At 32.5% G+C, this 23,374-nt stretch overlaps 1 protein-coding gene across 1 annotated transcript in view; it reads right to left on the bottom strand.

Moving 5' to 3' along the window:
* The window catches only part of ROCK2 (Rho associated coiled-coil containing protein kinase 2), a 120,489-nt gene that overhangs the window by 20,216 nt on the left and 76,899 nt on the right, over positions 1–23,374 (bottom strand). The window contains exons 6-20 of the mRNA XM_072938206.1: positions 17,589–17,733; positions 15,108–15,246; positions 13,054–13,145; positions 12,086–12,245; positions 10,577–10,640; positions 9,933–9,944; positions 7,448–7,527; positions 7,235–7,283; positions 6,532–6,667; positions 6,342–6,433; positions 5,874–6,120; positions 5,400–5,506; positions 2,806–2,965; positions 867–1,027; positions 317–501 (exon numbers count right to left, since the gene is read on the bottom strand). Coding sequence (XP_072794307.1) covers positions 317–501; positions 867–1,027; positions 2,806–2,965; positions 5,400–5,506; positions 5,874–6,120; positions 6,342–6,433; positions 6,532–6,667; positions 7,235–7,283; positions 7,448–7,527; positions 9,933–9,944; positions 10,577–10,640; positions 12,086–12,245; positions 13,054–13,145; positions 15,108–15,246; positions 17,589–17,733 — 1,829 coding nt within the window. The remainder of the gene's footprint in view (positions 1–316; positions 502–866; positions 1,028–2,805; positions 2,966–5,399; positions 5,507–5,873; positions 6,121–6,341; positions 6,434–6,531; positions 6,668–7,234; positions 7,284–7,447; positions 7,528–9,932; positions 9,945–10,576; positions 10,641–12,085; positions 12,246–13,053; positions 13,146–15,107; positions 15,247–17,588; positions 17,734–23,374) is intronic.

Raw genomic sequence — 23,374 nt, 5'->3', positions numbered from 1 at the left:
TGAAGGACAGTCCTGAGGAGGAATCTTAAGAACACAGAGTGCAAATCCGGGACATTTTCTTCTGCTCTAACATCAACACTCTATCGCTTAAATCGTTAATAGGTGGCAATAGGAAAAAAATTGTTGGGGAAGCAAATAAAATCTTTTTGAAGGACAACAGGGCCACTCAACACATTACTTGTACAGAAAGAAAGAGAAAACATGGTCAAGAAAATAAAATGATAAGAAGAAAATCCCCAGATAAACTAAAGTTAACATAATTTACATGTGGATAGTTATGCACATTAGATTTCTTTGTCTGAAGCAATTAACTTACTTTCGAAGTTCAGCATTCTGTTTTTCCAAACTCATTTTCATTTCCATGAGATGATTATTTTCTTGTTTTAACTGCTTTTCTGACATTTTTAGTGTGTTAACTTGCTGTGTTTGCATCTTCAAGTCATTTTGTGTAAGGCAGCGCTTCTGAGTTTCCTGCTCTATTTTTAATGTCAAGTTTCTAACCTAAAAAATAAAGTTTGTACTTGGTACGTAAGTAAATTTTTTTTATTCTTCTTATCATGAAGCTGGCAGTAAATGTGATAATATAAAACAGATTTTTGCCCTTATGCAGTTAATTCTTTTCACAGTAAAATATTTTTGGGATTTTCCATGATATATTTTTAAAATAAAATATGGTATTTAAAAATTTTTAATTATGATTAATTTAGTATATAATCCTGATTCAGTAAAATTAAAACATTATAAAATATTACTATACAAGAAAACTTTTTAATTATAAAACCATCATTGAGCCTTTATAAATAAACCTAGTTTACTATAATTCATTAAATAGTTCATTATTATTTATTAGTAAACTTCACACTTACATCCTCATTTAGCACATCTTTTTGTTTGAGGAGTTCATTTATTTTCTGCTGTGACTGTTTGAGGTCACAGTCTAATATAGAACATCTTTTCTCAGCCTCCAGCAACAAGTTCTCCACTTTCTGTTTTAAAGTTCTTTCCTCCAAGAGCTTTTTCTCCATTTCTATTGCCAGAAAAATGGACATAATTATGGTTTTGCAAACAAAAGTATAGCAAATACATGACACATTGCTAATAAAAATTGTAGTAAATGATGCTACCTTAAAAACGATTTTTAGAATTTCAAATTTAATATTTTTAGCACTATTCTTAATGTACTTGAGATGTCAACAATTTCATGTTTGAAAATTAGGTGTTTCATTTGCAGGGTATAAAAATCTACCACATTCTGCAATATTACATCCATTCTAATGAAAGTAAAGTAATTTTGCCTTTATATATGGTTCTAAAAGACACCTTATTACATAAATATTTCTTTTATTTTCCTGCTACTCTGTGCCTCTCAGTTTAACTCTTACCTAAAAACATTCCAGGTAGATCCTATGCCCTCTTTCCATGTTAGCATATTACTATGCAGAGGATGAAAATGATGCTTTAGGGAGTTGGCAAAAAAAACAGGACTCTAGAATCAAACCCTGGCTCTGACACTTCCTAATTATTTGACTAGGAACTTAATTAACTTCTCTGAGGCTCAGCTTCCTTATCTCTAGAATGGTGATAGTAGTACATACACCCATAGGGATTTTGCAAAGATTTTGAGTTAATACAGGTGTGGTACTTAAATGCTGCCTGGCATATGGCAAGCACTTCATAAGTGCTCACTACTTAAGGAAAATTTTCAATGACCTAACAAAATGTTCACAATATTTTTTAAAAGAAAAAAAGCAAAACAGTATAGAAAATTGAGAAAACATACAAAACACCCTGATTAGCAGGACTGTGATTAGTTTTACTTACTCTTTTACACTTTCCTATATTTTCTAAATTATTTGCAACAAATTTTAACTTGTTTTATTAATCAGAAAAGGTTTTTAAAAGCCTTTTTCAATTTCAAAGTGAAAAGCAAAGTTTATGTCTAATGTCAAGTGATTTCATATGAACTGTAAGTTACCACAGTTAAAGGATTACCTTTTGATACACTGATTAGAAAATCTATTCAAATTCAATTATGTTCTTTTCCTTCATACCTAACACTCAACATCTAATTATCATTTATTACAAAGTTATACTAGGTAAAAATTAAACCTATGAATTTTCAGTTTTTAATGAAGTGTCTTCAAAAGTGTGAAAAAATGAAACCATTCTTCACACACTACTAAAAATAGCCAAAATTTCTAAGCACTTTTCATGTATCATTGCATTTGGTTTACACAACAACCTAATACAGTGATTGTCCCTTTACAAGACTCAAGGTACAAAAAGGTTAAGTAACTAGACATGGTCAAATAACTAGTAATTCACTGGTAAGTCACATCCTTAATCAAAGGAGGCAATAATACACAATGGAAAGACCAAAGGTGTTATATCAGACTTGAATACTGTCTATAAAATTTAAGTTTTGTGTAGTCATGCAATATATGAAAGTCATCTACATCTTATGTTAGTGTTGTAAAAAGGAATTTGAAAAAATAATAGCTATTACTATGCTGAATTGGTTTATCTTCATCAGTTCAGAGAATATCCTATAAACAAATGAACTAATTTTAAAAAATAATCAACCAAATGTGAGCATCAATGGTTATTACTGCCTCACGGCGGGGGGGGGGGATAAATTAAATAAATAAATAAATAAATAAATAAATAAATAAATAAATAAATAAATAAATAAATAAATGCAAGCTTCCCTAACAGTTTTTAAAAACATTTTTCAAAATCAGAGTTGAATACAGAATTAATTCTTAATAAAAATGCTGCTGAGAACCCACTTATGAAAATGCATACCTTTCATGGCTTCTGACTTAGCCTCTTCAATGGATTCATAAATCTTATTTTTATCTGCCAGCCGTGCTTTTGTAGCCTTATGTTCCGCTTCTTCCTGTTCTAAGCTCTGCTGTATAACTTTGAGTTGGTATGTCATATCTATTTCCATGTTGTTCTTCTCCTATTAAAGATTTTAAACGGTAGCTATCAACAGAAAAGACTGGCTCAAAATTTCAAAACTTACAAAGGTTTTTTTTACAAGCTTACTGATAATGTTCAATATGTTCCCTCCACTCTTCATTCAAACTTCTTGTAAAAGTAATCTACATACTTTACCTGTTCGCTCCCCACTGTACCCATCTCCCACACCTCCACTCTGTTGTGAGATCCTTGTTGAGATTGCTTGATCTCAATAAAGTGACCAATGATATCTAAGTATCAAATTCAACAGACATTTTTCAGTCTTTATCTCGTCTGAACTCACTGCTATCCTTAAAACTACTTCTTTGACACACCCTGAACCCACTTGGCTCTCCCCATCCTGCTCTCATCCATCTTGTCTAGTGTGAAGTTTTCTCCCAGCTGCCCTTTAAAGGCTGGTGTTCTCTGGAGGTAGTGTTCCTTAGCCATACGCTTCTCCTCTTCCTGTATCATTATTTCTCAAACTTTTAAAACATACCTAATTTCTCTTTGTTCTGTCTTAAAACAAAAAACAAAAAGCAAAAACAACCCCCCAAAAAGCAGCAAAACCCTTAGGATCCTCCACTATTCACCCTTATTTTCCACAAAGGGGATTTGTTTTAAGTTGAGAATCTTTAACAGAAGTCAGTCTATTTTCTGCATACCCCCAAAGATTTTCTAATTCTTTGTTTTCTGTAGATTATATTATAAATACAGGTATTTCTTTTGTTTTTCAATAATGAAAATGATTTTTTTCAAACTACACAATCCACCAACAGAGTAATCTGCTCTGCCCTGAAAAACTGCTGTTCTAAGCAATCTCTTTCCAGATGGGCTCTTCCATTCGCATGGTTTGAGCTACTTCTATTCCTAGCTGCTGCTACTACCAGAGCTTATTGCTTTGCAGACATGCTAACTTGGCTGTCTCACAGGTACCTCGGTACCTCAAACTTGGGACTAAAATATATTTATCAATATATTTTATACAGCTCTAAATATATTTTAAATAGCTCTAATAAAAGAGCTATTTCTCCTTTACTCGTTATTAATTAATGGCACCAATATAGATTTCATCACAAACTAGGAACCTGGAACTCACCCTTGAGTACTATTCACATGACACATCTAACGAATCACTAAATGCTGCCAAATATTTCTCAGCTTCATCCCTATTTTCCACCCTTTGAACTACTGTACTAGTTACAGTTAAGTCTCCATTATCTGATTTAATGAAAAAGGCTCTGACTAGTCTAACTACTTCATTTTGTCCTCCTCAAACCTGCTGTCCACATGGCACACAGTGATCTATCTTAAAAGTACCTCTAATAAAAATCATGTAATTTGAAACCCTTCAGTGGCTAGTCTATTACTTAGAGCAACTAAGTTTTTTAGCAGAGTATTCAATTATCTTGCATGATCTAGTTCATGCCTACCTCTGAAACCTCACTCTGGCCAGTGAATTCCTCACACTCAACAAGAGGAACATACTGTGGTCCTCAGGGCTGTTTCAGCCTGATGTCTAGTTTTATAAAATTTCATTAGATCATAGCCATGCCCATTTTTTCACATACTTGCATCAGAGACCATATGGCCTGCAAAGCCTAAAATATTTACTGCTTTTCCCTTAAAAGATTAAAATTTGTCGACCCCTGTGCTAATACGCCAGAAATATTGAACAGTTTGTACTTAAATAAACCTACTATGACTTTTTAATTTTCTATCCTCTTATGTTCACACTGTACTCCCCAACTCAGAATGTGCCTTTATCCTGGCAACCAATCCTGCCCCGTCAGATTAGGGACTCATTCTGTGCACCCAATATACCCTGCCCATACCTCCATCATTCTACTCACCACATTGTACTAGAATTATCTGTGTGCTTTACATTACTTTACAAATTACTCATTATTAGACTGTGAGATTGTTAAGGGCAAGGACAGCATCCTCATATTTCTAATACATATGATACACTAAATACTTAAATGAACAAATAAAAAAATGCATGAAAATCAAATATTAACTGCATAGAGCCTAGAAATTATTCCTGGCTTACAGTATTTTTTTTAAACTTCTGAATGAAAAGCCATGATAACTTTATGCTATTTTAAAGAAATGGTTTAAGTCAAAAATCCGAGTTTCCTTTGGATGCCTAGAGAGAAGCATCTTCTCTCTCTATATATAGAGCATCTTCTCTATATATACTCCAGGAGAATCCTTCCCTTCCGAAGTATCTAACATACTAAGGGCTGCTTGTACAGTGTTACAGTAAACCTTAAAATATATATCCCTAGTCTACATAACCAAGTGTAAATATTAAAAAGTCCATGAGTATTCAGAAATATTTTAGTTACTAATTTTCCTTATTTTAGAATGAGTTTTTCAACCCGAAACTCTAGTCATTTTCTTACACAAATACAAAACTTAACATGTTTTACCTTTTCCAAATCAGTAAATCTCTCCTGTAGTTGTCTCTTCTCCACCTCTACTTTTGCTAATAAGATTTTGCCATTCTTTAAATCTTCTTCTAGGCCAGATATTCTACCTAAAATTGTAACATTTTTAAAAACAGTAAACTCATATAGTGTACACATTAAGAATAAAAAATTTAGAATTCACATATTTTAACAGTGTTATTTTTAAGCAGAACTTTAATGATTGTTAGTAGGGTGCTTTAGTTAATTCAACTGGAATCAAATCTACCACTTTCAGAAGTGGTATATTACTAAAAATACTTCATACTATTTGAAAGTAAATCTTTCATTCATAAAATTTTGTTATCAATGTATTTCTTTCTAAATCCTAACTTTACATAACAGAGTAGTATATTCAGTAGTATATCCATCACATTATCCATCATCTAAAAACTCAAATCATTAAGATGAATTCAAGTGCAAGCTCTTCTTTAATACCTTGTAAATCATTAATAATCTCTGATCCATGGGTCCGGTCCCTCCTTTCAGATTCGAGAACTGACTGGAGATTAATAAATTCCTTTTCAAGTTTTAACTTGGCAGTCTCCAGCAGGCAGTTTTTATCTTGTAGATCTCTATTGTTAGATTCCAGCTGCTGAATCTGTTTTGAACATTCTGCCTGGGTTTTTCTTAACCGGGCTGCAGTATCCGATTCTGTTCGCAGCAAAGCATTGGTTTCATCCAGCTGTTATTCCATTCAAAATCAAACAAAACAACAACAAATACAGGTATATATGATGAAAATACTTCAATTTATTATCCCATTACAAACTATTTAAAATAGACAAAAACTTAAAAATACTTTCCTAATGATTTCCCTTTTAGAATACTGCCAATTAAAATAAATGTTAACAGACAGTCATAAATAAAATTCAATATCCTTATTATACATTGGGATCAACCTACTTGTCTCTGGAGTTGATTCACTTTCTCAGTAGATATCTGAGAGTTCTGATTTCTTTTTTTCAAATCTTCAAGTTGATCTTTTAAACTGTTAACTATGATAAAAAGCATTTCAGTGGCAAGCTTCAACACACACACATACACAAACACTTAATTTTTTCTTAGTAAGTATTTAACATTCTACACCACAAACCATCATTTTCCAAATTTCGTTTCTTGTCTGCTTCATGATCAGCTTTCCGCTGATATTCTGCATTTTTGTGCTGAAGAAGCGCCTTCTCTCTTTCTAATTGTCTTAATGCTGATTCCACATTTTTCCGTAAGTTAATCTGAAATAATGCTTGAGGTTATTGTCAAAGGAAAATATGTATAAAAATCAAATAAAAACAAAAATATTCCAGTTATAGCAAATAGATTAAAAAAAGACCTTTAAAAAAGCTATTAACTGCTATTTTGTCAAAACTACGTTTTCCATGTTTTTAAAATAGCATACTATTCTTAAATAAGCAAGACCATAAGTGTTTTACTATTAAAAGTCAAAATTTCCATAACATTCCATCACCACTGAACCATCTTTACTTAATACAAACTATGAATCTAAATAAAAAAAAGAAACAACCGTCAATTTCCATTTTAAGCCATGTCATTAACATGAATACAATTTTTTAACTTGAAATATCTATGTATGCTAAATTAACTCATTTGTAAAAACTCAACAAAAGTAGGCTATTATTAAGGTTCCCTCTAATTTGAGCTCTGTCCACCAATGATACAAGGCAGATTTTACTATATATCAAGACATGTATTAATATGGTACCAAGAGAACTCTGCAGATAAGTTAGGCATCAAAGCTTTTTATGAACAAAAATGTTAATAAAAGTGTAGAGCAACTTTACCTCTTCTTCTAGCTCCTTTGCTACTTTCTCTAGACGAGTATTAACAGATCTAAAAAGTTTCAAAGGAAACAGTAAATAACTCTCTAATTTACAATAAAGACATTTACCATAAATTGTAAAATAATTATATAATTACTTTGTAGCTCTCCTTTTTTAGTAAAATGTTTAAACTTATATTTTAAAATATAACATTTAATTATCTACACAACATACTTGCACTTCTGCTCTAGTTCCTCTTTGGCTTGTATCTCAGTGCTAAGGTGTTCTTCTAATGTGTACAGTTTTTTCTGAATCTGTCAGAAAGTAAGAAACTATAATTATAAAGTTTGATCACATTTAAACGATGAGAGGCTTAAAACAATGAGAATCTTCTCTTTCAACTTAATAAGGTATAGTAGTTGCACCTTCTTAATGTGATTTTTATTGACAGAGGGAAAAAAATCCTCCATCTCTTCTTTCTGACTATCACAGTACAAGTGTATGTATAAACACACTATGTAAACATGAAAACGAGATGCTTTAATTGCAGCAGAATTCTTTTATGATGTCAAGTTTCTTATTCATTATGAATAAAGGATATCCTCTGATATCCTTCATTGTTCTTTTTTAGATTATTTATTTAAAAACACTATCAACATTTGTGCTTACAAGGTAATAGATAAAAGGTCTATATTTGAAACAAGTATTTGGAATATTTGAACATGCTAAAAATATATTAATATATTCTTAAAATGGGGTGGGAAGGGATAAATTGGGAGTTTGAGATTTGCAGATACTAACTACTATATATAAAATAGATAAACAAGTTTATACTGTATAGCACAGGGAACTATATTCAATATCTTATAACTTACGGTTAAAATTATGAAGACAAATATATGTATGTTCATATATGACTGAAGTATTATACTGTACACCAGAAATTGATGTAACGTTGTAAACTGACTATACTTCAATAAAAATTTATTAAAAAATAAGAATATAAGACCTTCCCATTTTCCAGAGAAGACATACAGATAGCCATCAGACATGAAAAGATGCTCAAAATCACTAATTATTAGGGAAATGCAAATGAAATACACAATAAAATATTAATTACCTCACACCTGTTAGATGGCTATCATCAAAAAGACAAGAAATAACAAAAGGTGGAGAGCATGTGGAGAAATGGGAACCCTGTGCCCTGATGATGAGAACATAAATTGGTACAGCCACTACAGAAAATATATGTAGATTCTTCAAAAAGATAAGGACAGAACTACCATACAATCCAGCTATTCCACTTCTGGGAATTTATCTGAAGAATATGAAAACACTAATTCGAAAAGATATATGTCCCTAATGTCCACAGCAGCATTATTTACAATAGCAAAGATACGGAAACAACCTAAGTATCCATCGATGGATGAATGGATAAAGACAGTGTGGTACATATAAACACTGGAATACTACTCAGCCATATAAAAGAATGAAATCTTGCCATCTGCAACATGGATGAACTTTGTGAGTATTACATTAAGTGAAAGAAGTCAGAAGGTGAAAGACAAAAAGTGTACGGTATCATCTATGTGGAAACAAATTTTTAAAAAGGAAAGAAAAAAACAGAAAAAAACTCAAAGACAGAGAACAGACTGGTTGTTACCAGAGGGAAAGGGGGTTGGGGGTGAACAAAATGAGTGAAGGGGGTCTAATGTATGGTGATGGATGATTACTAGACTTTTGGTGATGATCACATTGCAATGGACACAGATGCAGAATCATAATGCTGTACACCTGAAACTTATATATAATGTTACACACCAATTTTATCTCAAAAAAAAAAAAAGGAAAGAAAAGAAAAGAAAAGAAAAAGAATATAAGCTCTTCTTTATATCTTCCTACACTGTGCCAGGCACAACACAGTAAAAAGTTGTCATCAATAACTATTTTGGATAAATGACAGCTAATTAATTACAAGTCATCTTGCCATACTTTAACTCTTCTTATCAGCCTGATATGTTAATCTTTAAACTAACTTTAGTAGTAGTAAAGTACAGAAAATAGTAAATAATCCATTTTTGGAGCATTATTGCCTGTATAAAGAATAAAATTTTTGAGTTCCTTTTGTGTTTTAAGTATAATAGCAGGAGGCACTTTACAAATATTGTCCCATTAGTTTAAACAAAAACTAAAAAGATGGGTAGTGTTGTGTCTATTCAATAAAGAGATCCGAAAAAGGTTAACAGCTAGCAAGTGGCAATGCCCAAAATAGACCCAAGTCTGTTAGATTCCAAGGCCAATGTTCTTTCCACTATGCTTTATTAGGTTCTCCATGATTTCTTAAATATTTCATGTATCTTAAGCAAAATTGTTTATTTTCCTAGTAATAAAATATAGGCCAGTAACTAGTCAAGTTTAACAGCTTTTGGCTGCTACTGCATTAGTATAATTTGATCACAACAGTTATCACAAGCTAATCCAAAGTTCTTGCTGCTAGTTATATATCCTTAATAAATAAAAAGAAGAAAATTACATAATACATATTTTAAACAACAGAGCCATAAGAGCAATAATGAAAGGAATACTTGGTAGAAAAAAGGTTGGGAAATTCTCTCTTGGGTAGATGAAGTACTCCAAAGCTAGGTAGAACATGATTATATCAAAACAGCGCCAGAGTGGTGAGTGTTTCTGTTTTTCAACATATTTGACTTCAACATACCTCTTGACTTTCCTATTTAAAACAAAACAAAAATAAAAATGCTTGTTATGCTCTGTAAAATGCCTAAAACACAAATCATACCAAAATTATCTTACCAATTCTTTTTAGTTTTTATAAGTTTTGAAGAGAAATATGTTTAGCATCCTCATTTATGTGTATATATGTGTGTATGATTTAGCTCTGTATGCAGTTACAAATTATAGATGTCACAAAATAACAGTACATAAAACTTTTTTTAAAAATTGCAACAGTTTGATAAAACTATCCTTCATATGAATTGATTGATAAATATTCAAAATTTAAATCTCTCTACTATTTCTGTATTCTTATAGCTAATTATCTATATTCTTTTATAATACTTGTAGTATTTCCTAACTAATAGAAAAAACAGCTGCCTGTAAACTTATTCCATCACTTTTGTTACTAAAACTAAGCCTAAACCCATGTAGAATTATCTTTTTATTAGCCCTTGGATCTCACACAATGATTCTTGTCAAATATGAATCATTTCAATGTTATGCTGAACTGGACTGCAACAAAAAAATGCTATCTAAAAGTAGCATCAGTGAACTTTTAAAAAGCATAGATATTACTAAAATACTTGGACATGTGATTAAAACAGAGTAGTAAAATTTTATACATACTTCATTCTTCCTTGACTGTATTGAATCATTTTCTCTACAAGAGGGAGGAGAGTCACTTAATAACCTAGAAGGAAAGGCAGGAAATAAATTCTTTTGCATGTCATTTTAATTCATTTTCTAATACTGAGTTATTCTCAGAATTAAATTCCAACCACAAAGACTTTTTCTTTTCACTTCAATATATATTATTAAATGAAGGTATATTTCCCTCTCAATTCTTTCAGATGTTCTAGTCTTAACATTGTTGAGGCTGGAATCACTTCCCCACTTCCTTTCATTTTGAGTAACTATTTTATTCTTCTTTTCTAGAAATTTTCTAGAAAGGGATGTCTCTCCTCCTTTTCAAAGATAACATCTCTTGATCTCCAGGTCTTAATACATAAATCATCACTTCTATTTAACTGTCAGTTTCTCTTAACTGGGTCCTTACTCGCTGCTTATAAAACATGCTTGGGTTTCTCCTGGCACTGATATTCTCATTTTAGTTAGTATTACAGTAGTTTTCAGAATACTGTCTTTAGCAGATGAACAACTCATCCTTGTTTGCCTGGGATTTTCTCGATTTTAGCATTAAAGTCCCACACTACATTCTAGGAAACCCCTCAGTCCTGGGCAAACTGTAATGGTTGATCTCCTCATTACATGCATGTTAGTATCAAAAATTTCATAAATATGTTTCTCAAATGTCTTTAGTGCTTCACTCAACTATTTAACAGTTTTCAGTGGCTCCTCACTGCCTGTCAAAGTCAAAAGTCCCTTCCCACAGCTGTTCACTATTCTTGCCCTGTCTTTCCCTAAATTCCAATTCCTATCTATTTTCTAATCTTATACCCAATACTCACTGACCAATATTTATGGGATGATCCTGTGCCAAGCTCTGCACTAGATGGAGGGATTACAGGCAAGAAAACCACAGTCTGAGTCCTCCAAGTGGTTAGACAACAGTGATACACACCCTGTATTTGAGCCCTGCTGGACTAGACTACTCTGCTCCCAACCTATGCTTACATCACAAGCTTTTGCTCCCACTGTTAACTTCCCCAACACACTCACCTAACCTCCCTATGTCTTGGACACTCAAAACCTTTTCTTATCTTTAGACTAAAATGCCACCTCTTCCCTGAAGTCTTACCTGACTTCCCCCTACCCTCATCCCAAAGAGATGTGACTTTTATTTTTTGTCTGAACCATCTCAGATCTTTTTGGTACCTTTCTTAAGGCAAGTATCACATTCTACCCTTCATTATGACTATGTAATTCCTTTATATCCTTCATTAGTTGACAAGCTCCTTCAAAAGCAGGTATTTGGTCTTAATCTATATCCCCCAAAGAATACAGAACACTGCCTTACATTCATTTGTAAATGAATATCATATAATAGTCATTGAAAAAATTCAGTTTAAAACAAATTAACACTTTATCTTCCATAATTCAGAGTCTCAAAGTTAAGATAACTCTTTATAGCTAGATGCTAAAAACAATAAAAATGTAACAAAACAAATCACATACAAATTTTCTCTATAATAGGTAAATCCTATAAAAGGCAGCTGATTCCCCACAAAAGCTTTAGGAATTGGAAAGGTTTCCACATCTCCTTTGTCATCTTCAATATCATCAAAATTGCTGCTGTCTATGTCACTGTTGAGTTCAGGTACCACAGGAGCTGCCGCTATTAAAAGGAAAAAAAAACCAAATTATTTAATAATAATATATATGATGAAAAAATATAAGCCACCCTCATCTTGTTTTGTATTACTCATTTTGTATTATTAATATATTAATATTAACATATAGAGATATGTGATTAACAATACTATGATTTACTATAAAAAATTTTATTAATAGACTTTCTATTTTATCGTTTCAAAGATTTAACATTTTGTAGGTGTTTAATGATTATATTAGATCAGTTTTAAACATAGGTAAATCAATTAAATAAGGAAAGCATATATTATTCTAGGTATTAAAATTACAAGCAGTAATAACTTGGTAAACATTCTTTAGCCTTCAGTTTTCTACATTCTTTAAGCAGAAATACTTCTTACTCTTAAGATGAATTAATATCAAGTACACATAAATTTAAAATGAATTACTATGTTTATCCTAGTATTCACCAAAGTATGGTTTCCATAAATAATTACTGATTCATTAATTCAAATATTTGAATTAAAGAATTACATTTTCCCCAATCTGAAAATTATTAAGGGCCATAAAACTTAGCTTGACAAATTAAGAAACCTATAATATTTATTATAGAAGCAGCAGGAAATAAATATATACTAGTTTGTTAAGATACTGAGGTAATATTAATTTAGTTATAAATATTGCTTCAGAACAAACTGAAATGAAACCTCTCAATTTAAAAATTGGCATTAAGTGTTCCAGACATATTTGTTAATTCAAAAGAGGAATCAATTTTTGAGATTTAAAATGTGCTGGAATGGAAATATTTAAAATATTTAAATTTATTGACTTACTCTCTCTTATGTTATCCCAATTCCACTGATCATTCTTAAAGAAAGGATGTTGTTTGATTTCTTCTACCCCATTTCTCCCAAGTCGTACCTCCCTAAACAATGCAGTTAAAAATTGTATTATAAAGAGTAAGATATTATAAATACAACTCATCTCAACAAGAATTGAAATGAAATAAGGATCACAAATGAGTTTGAGCTTAAAAGCTTCAGCTTAAATGTTTCTCAAAAATAAGCAATCTCAATTTTATAGTATATGATAGTAAATGCTATGGAAAAGAAAACACGTTTCCATCTATACTTTGTGTCAAAAGTACATATGAGACTTTTAATTAAAAAAATCACTGGTGTGTGCCAAAACCACAAGACCAACTTCAGGATGTAAAATGGATGGAGGTGTAACTTTTGACACAGAAGAGTTTTTCAAAATCTCTCTAATGAAATGTTATTTAAAAAATTCTCTCCCCTTCTTAAAAAGAACTCATATATTATGTTTGAAGCTATCCATATTTGCTCTAGATATCTCTATACTTATATTAAATATAAATTATTAAATATAAATATACATTACACTAATATTAAAATTATCATTGTCAACATAAGAAAAATGTTACTAATAATTTTATTCTCTGACCTTTTGAGTTTTCAATGAAAACTGTATGGAAATAAAAACTATCTGTTTTTTTAATGTGCCCCTGGAGTTACGTTTAATATAAACATGAAAACCTATGAACTTTTAGAGGGAAGTGCTCCTAGCCATACTAATGCCACTAAATTCTATTAACATACACTATATCAAACTGTTTTATATTTTACGTTTCAACACAAATTATGGTCATCCCCCATCAAGCCCATCATCCAGTCCTCAAATAAAACATTATACAGAATTTGAGCTTATCAGCATAAATTGTTTATTAATCAGGTAATTGATAATCTTAAAGTTTTCTTTTACAAATCATTGATAAACATATAAAAATGATTAAGCTCTCTCATGAAAAAAATATAAATAATTTTCCTTGCTTTGTGTGGAAAAAGGAAAAATTCATAACACTTAGTTTGATGACAATTAGGGAAACAATTATTAATAATGGGGGTCAAATTTGCAACTCAAGTAGGTCGATTTTAAAATGTGCATCCCAGAAATCCACCTTTAAGATTTTTATCCTACAGAAAGTATGCAAATATAAATGTATGAGGACAGTCACTGCAGGACTGCTTGTAACAGCAACTGGCTAACAAACAACAAGGTGTGCGGAGGAGTCATAGCACCTTAGAGCTAGAAATGCCTTTAGCTATCATCTAATCTGATCTCATCATTTGAAGAATGAGTAAAATTATTTCCCTCAAAGTTAAAATAATTTTCCTAAAATCATACAGCTAGTGAGTTAAGTCTAGACTGAGGTGCAAGCATCCACTGGTATGTCCTGGTCCTTTGGCTCCTACCACAAATATGAAATGGGAAACCAGGAAAGAACTGACTAGAGAGGGCAAGGAAGAAACTCTGAATAGCTTTCTAGCTTCTCTTTTTGAGGTAGGTTTTCAAAACAATGTTCATCTGTTTTGTTTTGAGAAATACAGACTTTCCAGGACAGAACTGCTCACATTCAAATGCAAATTAAAAGGACTGGGAAGGAGGCACTCCCAAGTCAAACACAGGTATTTTTTAAGATTATTAGTTTTTGAGTTATTTATCTACACAAAATGTTCTTCTCTCAAAAGTTATACAATCAAGAGCAATATAGCTTAACCACCTTAGAGGCTAAAATATGAAAAAAAGTTTTATTTCTCACAAATGCGTTTATTTTACAAAGTTCTGTTTTTCTCTTTTTGGACATGAGGGCTAAGATTAGAGTTGGATTACCACTGAGCTGCACATACAAAATGACAGGGGCAACCCAACACCAGGCTCAGAAGTAGGAAAAGGATAAGCCAGAACTAAATGCAATTTGGATAAAGAGAAAGATTGATTTCGTATGTAAGTAAGAGTTAGGTATGCTTTCATTTCTATAAATCCAAAAGTTAAAGGATTTTCTACAAAGAAATTAAATGCATATTACCTATCTGTTAAGAAGGCACAGATGAGATTCTTCGCATGTTTAGAAATTTCTGCATCTTCAGGGAAACATAGTGAGTTTTTATGATCCATGATTTTGCTGTATGTCCCTACAAGTGAATCTGCATAAAATGGAGTGTCTCCTAAAATTCCAAGAAAGAAGACACAGAATGTAATATAGAATACAAACTAAAATGTTTTACCTAGTATTTAATACGTTAAATTTAAAATTTTCACATTCATGGAAGAACAAAAGGTTTACGAGGAATCTCAGCCACACATCAAGAATATATTTAAATTTTAACCATACCGATGAACCGCTGAACTTAAAGAGCAAAATAAAATCAATACTAGCTCTAGTTAGAATTTGTTGCATTTTTTAATGTATAATAGGAAAAAAACCAATTTATTGAATAATTTAAAAGATTACTAGGTGGGGTCAGATCAGTGAGTCTTCTAATGCTTCAGCTGAATGAGCCTTTTGAGATTACTCTCCAGAGTTGTGTTGTATAATACAGTAGTCACTAGCCACATGTGCAATTTAAAGTTAAAATTAATTAAAATTAAATAAAATGAAAAATTCAGCTCCCTAGTCATACCAGCCACATTTCAAGTGCTTGATGTGGCAGGTGCCTACTATACTGAACAGTGTAGATATAAACCATTCGTGACAGACTAGACAGTGCAGCTCTAAGAGTTAGATCAGCCCTGTCACTTTACGTATGAGGTAGCTAGGCCCAGATAGATGATGTGTAATTTGCCTAAACTGACACACCTAGAGTTGAAAATGGCAGAAAGTCTTCCAATGCAGTGTTCCTGCTAACTAACGACTGTGATAAAGAGGCAAGTGTAAAGACAGAAAAAGTTCAAGGCATCATTTTGGCCAGTATTCATCTAAAGCCACAAGGGTTAAAGGCCTTGCCAGAATGCCTTAACTACAAGTCCCCTTAATACAAACCAGACTTTCCTAAATCAGCCAAAAAGCGGTACTCAGTAGTTATTGTTTGCAAAGGGTGGCAGAGGAGAGCTTTGAATTCAAGATTTTAACTGCAGTGGATTCCTTTAAATGAAGTCCAGTGCCAACCAACCTGAGCAAGCACCAGAGCAGGCAAAGAATACTGCAAATCAGTGCCATTCAAACTCATTAAATTCAGCTCTAAGTTAAAAACAGTAGTAGGAGATTTAATTGGTCTCTTCAAATGAGTCATGGGACTTCCTCCAAAGTACAGTATTCTTTAAATCCCTAGGAGACTCTAGACAAATGAAGGAATATATTCTACTTTCAAAAGATTGTAAGACATATCTAATGCACCATCAGCTAGGACCCAGTGGTGTGGAGAATAGACAGCTAGCTGAGAATATGTGGTGTTTGAAGAGACCCACAACAAAGACAAAGGTTGAAAACAAAGTAGGTCACAGCATGACATGAGACTAGGCACAGCAACATAAATGCTATACACACACAGACGGTCATCAAGAGAAGGCACTTTATGTCACAAAAAAGTTCCATGACTAATTGTTACTTAAATTTCTTCTGATTTTTTAAAGCAACAAGCATACCCAATTATTATACAGATTTTATAGATTTACATTACCAATTTCTTTTAGAGTCATCTCCTAGAGAATAAATTCCCCAACTTCTAAAATTACATTTTCAATTCTAAAGTCATTTCATATAATGATATTAGCCTTAACACATTTGCTTCAGAAAAGTAGACTTAGCTATATCTCGCCTCATCCCTAAGCCAGGTAATTCAGTCACTGGCTACCTTGGTCAGAAGATATTTCTGTGACTCTAGTACTTAGGAATTTAAAAAATGAAATCTATGATATAAATAAAAGTTTTGAAATACATAAGCCTTTCAAATTTTGATTTGGTCAAAGTGAAAGAAATTATTAAACTTGCCTCTCAGTTTTCTGAGATCAAAACATTATAAAATACATTCATCTTGATAGTCAAATGGTCAATAATTATATTTATGATTTGTTTTACTGGAATCACTGAATATATATACAAGTAATAAATATAAGAAATACAGCTTACAAAAATTACATAATTACATAAACAAAGTACTTTCAGTTCTCTATTATTATTGAAACAAGTACTAACAGCCTTATAATTTCAAATATTTTCAATAAATACTACTGATTAAGAAAATCTTAGAAGGAAGGCCCATTGCAGCTGTAAACTTGCTTCTTGTTCTAATATTTTGTTAATACAAAAACGTCTATTGGAGGACTACTTTCCAGCAGTATAATTTTAAGTCCTTTCAAATTCTACTCAATCACTGTGGCAGGATGAAGCTTGGTTTTAATTTTACAATAATCAGTCATACCAGAAACCATTAATTCAAAGTTTCCAGAAATTCCACTTCTTCCCTAGGACAGAGGCAATTAATCTCCTTACAGTCTCAAATTCTTGACTTAGTAATACAGTATTATAAGATGGGTTTTGAAAAAAGAACAAGTTAAAATATTTACTTACCCACCAGCATCTCAAAAAGGAAAACACCCACAGACCACCAATCACATTCTCTTCCATAGTAACCATCACCCCCTTGTGATTTCAGAACTTCAGGTGATATATAATCAGGTGTTCCAACTGCTGTATCACAATGCACCATGCCTGTCTGGGTGAAGTACAAAGAGAAAGAAAGATGTATATAAAATGTGTGTAAACACATACACGCATAAGCAAAACTAATTCATTTATTCTTACAGATACAGTGACTATACATTGCTACCAACAGACCTTCATTGTTGACATGGCTTTGGAAGGACAGGGGATAAATACATTATAAAATGCATACAAATGTCTGGATTATGGGAGATCAGGGATAATTTTCGAACTCTGAGATACAGAAAGCTTCATCAAAGGTGGTCAACTCCATGGGAATTCCATGTAAATCTACATTTTTTTGTTTCTTTTTCTAACACTATAAGTTACAAGGGAAGTACAAAATGTGGTCTTAAGGCACCTAATCTGGGGGAAAAAAAAGAATCATTAGAGAAAGGAAGCTTTGATATTTCCAAAGAAACTGCAGTAATTAAGATTAAGGCCTCTAGAGGATGGATAAAAGAAAATGGTTCTTCTTAGACCAAGAAAAAACTGGAGGAAACAGATCAAATGTTTAAATCAAGATCTTAATAGTTTGAGAGCCACACCTCCAGGTTGTATATTTAGAATACAGAGCTGCAGCATCAAGATATTTGGCAAAATGATAAAAACACCCCTTTCTATGTTTAGTTTCAGTGAATAATAAGATAATCCCTATCTGATGTCTTTTTGACAAGGCTAAGAACCATTGTAGATATGAACTATGTGTGTATTTTGTAGCATGTGTATTATATATATTTGTATTATGTGTATATTTTGCAAGATTAAACCACTATAGGATACAGCAGTACAGTGCTGAGTAACCCTTGTTCATCTCCAGCTCTGTTCAAACTTGCAAAGATTTTACATGTTAGTCTAAATGCCCTTCATATCCTTTACCTGCCCAGTAAAGAATGTGTCACCTACATTCCTTCTAAGGAAGCTATACAAACTACCAAAACACTAAGTATTATGACCACCTTGGTAAAAGGAAGTTTAATGTATTTATAAACATGATTTGTGTAAATATTTTTATTTAAGTGTAATAAAATATGTTAAATATGGGAAATTCACTTCAAAAGCAACCTTTTCATTCCTCAAATCAACAGGAATAACTTAATGATTTTATTTTTCCAAGTATACAGCAAGTAGAGGTCATTTTTAGACTGAACATTAATTAATAAAATTAACATTTTGCAAATAATTGAGCAAATTATGAGGGTAATGGTTTATATGGGTTACTACTTAGGATAAAAAATGAAGAAGACAGTGCCTGACTACAAAAGGCAGGGTATACAGTTAATTTTTATCATGAACTATCCTATATTTTAGACTTCTACTGGAGGAAAATTTTACATAGAGACTTACAGGGTAAACAAAATCTCATTTCACACGTATCCACAGAAATTAGACTTCAAAAAAATGGATCTTGCGAGACTTAAGAGCCAAAACGTAACTGGACACACACACACACACACACACAACAATGCCACTAAAAGAAAAATTATTTAGCATTCAAAGGTTCAGAGGAAGACGAGAAAAGGGTAAAACACAAAAAAGAATTGGTATAAAGTTAGGCTGTAAAGGATAGACAAATTAGGCTTCAAAGGAAAGAAAGTTGGTATGGAAACTCAGAAAAAAGGGCAAAAACAAAGGAACAAAAATTATTTTATATAAACCAAGTTCAAGAAATGCAGTGAAGTCCAAATGAGCCTAAACGTAAAGTTTCACAATGATGAAAACGGCAAAGGTAAGATGGAAATCAGTCTGAATAACCAATCACTTACAGAGTAAGTATTTTGGTAGGACTGAGAAATTTTTACTAGGTAAACTATGTCACTGGTACTCTGCTTTTAAAAAATTAATATTCTAACCACAATTTCTGGCAAGCATACTGATGGTTAAAACTTTTTTAAGTAAATATTTGGAAAGGATATTTAAACACTGTCTCATTGGGAAATTCTCAAATTCGATGAATATATAATCTATATTTATGATAAATTTCTCACCCTATTCTAAAGAAATACAGGAAAGCTAAACCAGAAACTAAATTAAAGATTGATTTATCTACAGAGGGTGAGTGGAAAAGGGGTAGAAAGAAGCCAGTATAGGAAAAGAGAAGTAGGGCAAGGAGGCAGTGATCCGTCTCTAAGAATGCAATTTGTTTAGTTCTGACCCTTAAACCAGAGAAATGCTTCACATATCCAAAAATTAAACAATTAAAATCAACTGGATATGGGGTAACTCTAAATGGAATACCAACGGTAAGAAATGAACCTGTTTCATAAATTAAATAACACAATCACACCAAAGAGGGTTGGGAAGAAAAGAACTGACCTAGGTAACTCTGGAAAACAGTTATTTTAAATGAATGCTATACTGCTAAACACAAAAATATCTGCACATAACACATCCTAGTTAGTAAATCTGTCTGTCACAGGAGTAAGAGATTGGCAATTTGAAACAAATTTTATGTGTATACTAGGGTTGAACAAGTGTAGATAACAACAGGTTTCTCATTGTCCAAAAAAGAAAAGTGCAAAAAGAAAGGAGGAAGACTAAAATGAACCCTGTGGTGCAGGACTACAATCTGAAGTATCAATATGAACTCTTAATTTTTAATATAGTTTATATACAAACAGATAAGTACAGAATTAAATATGAACATGTGTGTGTATGTGGGTTAGTAAATATAGTGTATACAATATACATATGTCCACTGATAGTGCCTAGAAGTAGTAACATTCTAGGAGCAATGGGTGTATCTGGTACCCAAGTATTGACTGACATTTATTTATTTATTTTTATTGAAGTATAGTAGATTTACAACGCTGTATTAGTTTCTGGTATACGGTGTGGTGATTCAGTTATATTTTTATACACACACATTCTTTTTCATTGCAAGTCACTACAACCCATTGAATATAGTTCCCTATATTTCATTGAATACAGTAGGACCTTGTTCAACTATTCTGTACACAATAGTTTATATCTGCCAATCCCAAACTCCCAATTTATCCCTCCCTCCCCCTTCCCCTGCTGGGAACCACAAGTTTGTTTTCTATGTCTGAGAAGTTTCTGTTTTGTAAATAAATTTGTTTGTAGCATTTTTTAGATTCCACATATAAGTGATATCATATGATATTTGTCTTTCTCTGACTGACTGACTTCACTTAGTATGATAATCTCTAGAATCATCCATGCTGCCAATGACATTATTTCATTCCTTTTTATGGTTGAATAGTATTCCTGTGTGTGTGTGTGTGTGTGTGTGTGTGTGTGTGTGTGTGTGTGTGTGTGTGTGTGTTCTGTGTGTCTGTGTGTGTATCTCACATGTTCTATATCCAGTCATCTGTCAATGGACATTTAAGTTGCTTCTATGTTTTGGCTATTGTAAAAAGTGATGCTAAGAATACTGGGCTGCATGTATCTTTTTGAATTGAGTTTTCGCCAGATATACACCCAGGAATCACATGGCAGGATCATACAGTAAGTCTATTTTTAGTTTTTTAAGGAACATGCATACTGTTCTCCATAATGGCTACACCAATTTGCATTCCCACCAACAGTGTGGGAGGGTTCTTTTTCACCATACCTTCTCCAGTACTTATTATTTGTAGACTTTTTAATGATGGCCATTCTGATCAGCGTGAGGTGGTACCTCGTAGCTCTGATTTGCGTTTCTTGAATAATTAGTGATGTTGAGCATTTTTTTCATGTGCCTGTCATCTGTGTGTCTTCTTTGTAGAAGTGCCTATTTAGATCTTTTACCCATTTTTTGATTGGGTTGTTTTTTTTTTTGCTATTGAGCTGTGTGAACCACTTGTATATTTTAGAAATTAATCCTCTGTTGGTTGCATTGTTTGCAAATATTTTCTCCTATTCCATAGGTTGTCTTTTTGTTTTACTTATGGTTCCCTTTGCTGTGCAAAAGCTTTTAAATTTAATTAGATCCTATTTGTTTATTTTTGTTTTTATTTCCATTACTCCAGGTGACAGATCCAAAAAAACACTGCTGCAATTTATGTCAGAGTGTTCTATGTTCTCCTCTAGGAGTTTTATAGTGTTTGGTCTTTACTTTCAGGTCTTTAATCCATTTTGAGTTTATTTTTGTATATGGTGTTAGAGAATGTTCTAATTTCATTCTTTTACACGTAGCTGTCCAGTTTTTCCAGCACCACTTATTGAAGAGACTGTCTTTTCCTCCACTGTATATTCTTGCCTGCTTTGTCATAAATTAATTTGACCGTAAGTGTGTGGCTTTACTTCTGGACTTTCTATCCTGTTCCATTGATCTATGTGTCTGTTTTTGTGCCAGGGCCATACTGTTTTGATTACTACAGCTTTGTGGTATAGTCTGAAGTCAGGGAGCCTGATTCTTTCAGCTCTGTTTTTTCTCAAGATTGCTTTAGCTATTCAGGGTCTTTAAAATTTTAAATTTTTTTGTTCCAATTCTGTGAAAAAATGCCATTGGTAATTTGATAGGGATTATACTGAATCTGTAGATTGCCTTGGGTAGTATGGCCATTTTAACAATATTGATTCTTCCAATCTGAAAACATGGTATATCTTTCCATCTGTTTGTGTTGCTTTCGATTTCTTTTATCAGTGTCTTACAGTTTTTGGAGTACAAGTCTTCTACTTCCCTAGGTAGGTTTATTCCTAGATATTTTATTCTTTTCAATGTGATGATAAATGGGAGCAAATATTGATTTTTTTAAATACCACTCTTGAATAAAAGGAATTAGAGCTTCTTGCAGAAGTGCTTGATTCCAGGCTGGGAGAGAGAAGATGTAAGTGTTCAACAACTCATGGTGACAAAGAGAAAGGAGGGAAGGGAGGAAGGCAGAATGGAAGGCAGGCAGGCAGGGAGGAAGGGGAGGAAGGCAGAATGGAAGGCAGGCAGGCTCCAAAAAAGATACATGTCAAAAGGATAGGAGCCAACCTAAAAAGTTTTCACAAGATAAGCAAACTTCAGGCTGAGTTTCAGAGTGTGAGTAGGAATTTGCTAATCAGACTATATTTGACAGCATATATGAAGGCTAGGAATCATGAGTTACCATGATATAAAAAGAACCATATGTAACTTAAGACCTCTGAACAAATGGTCAAATGATAGAATGAGGTTGAGAAGTAGATAGGGGTCATAAGAAACTTCATAAGACTAGCTAAGGAATTTGAACTTTATTCAGTAGGTGACAGAAATCTACTGAAGGGTTTTAAGCTGGAAAGCAACATAAACGGGTATGCATTTTCAAAAGCTTCCTCAAAAGTACTTTATCTTAAATGGATCAGATACTGTGTGCTTGCTAAGTATAGCCAGTGTTTAATAACTGATAAAATATCATATATCAAAAGATATACTGAAAACACAAAATTGGTCAATCATAAATCTTGGAGTTGATCTAAGAAACTATTCAAAATGCCTCTTGTGAGGGTGGAAAAGAAAAACTGTAAATGGAATTCTTAATTATCAGAAGCACTGAAAGCTTCAGCTTGACTGCTATACAGGCAGGAGCCTGTTCAATCCATTTTAACAATTAAAAATGAGCACCTGTACCAGGGGGCCCTTTCTCAGAGAGGCACATTCCCTCCTTGCTTTGTAAGATTCCTGGCTAGTGGAAGGTTCTGCTTCTTGTGTTCTATCTAAAAAGACAGCCCAAATGGCTTAGAAA

This window comes from Vicugna pacos, chromosome 15 (genome assembly GCF_048564905.1).
Source record: "Vicugna pacos chromosome 15, VicPac4, whole genome shotgun sequence".
Lineage (NCBI taxonomy): Eukaryota > Metazoa > Chordata > Mammalia > Artiodactyla > Camelidae > Vicugna > Vicugna pacos.
This window is presented reverse-complemented; position numbering and strand designations above follow the sequence as displayed.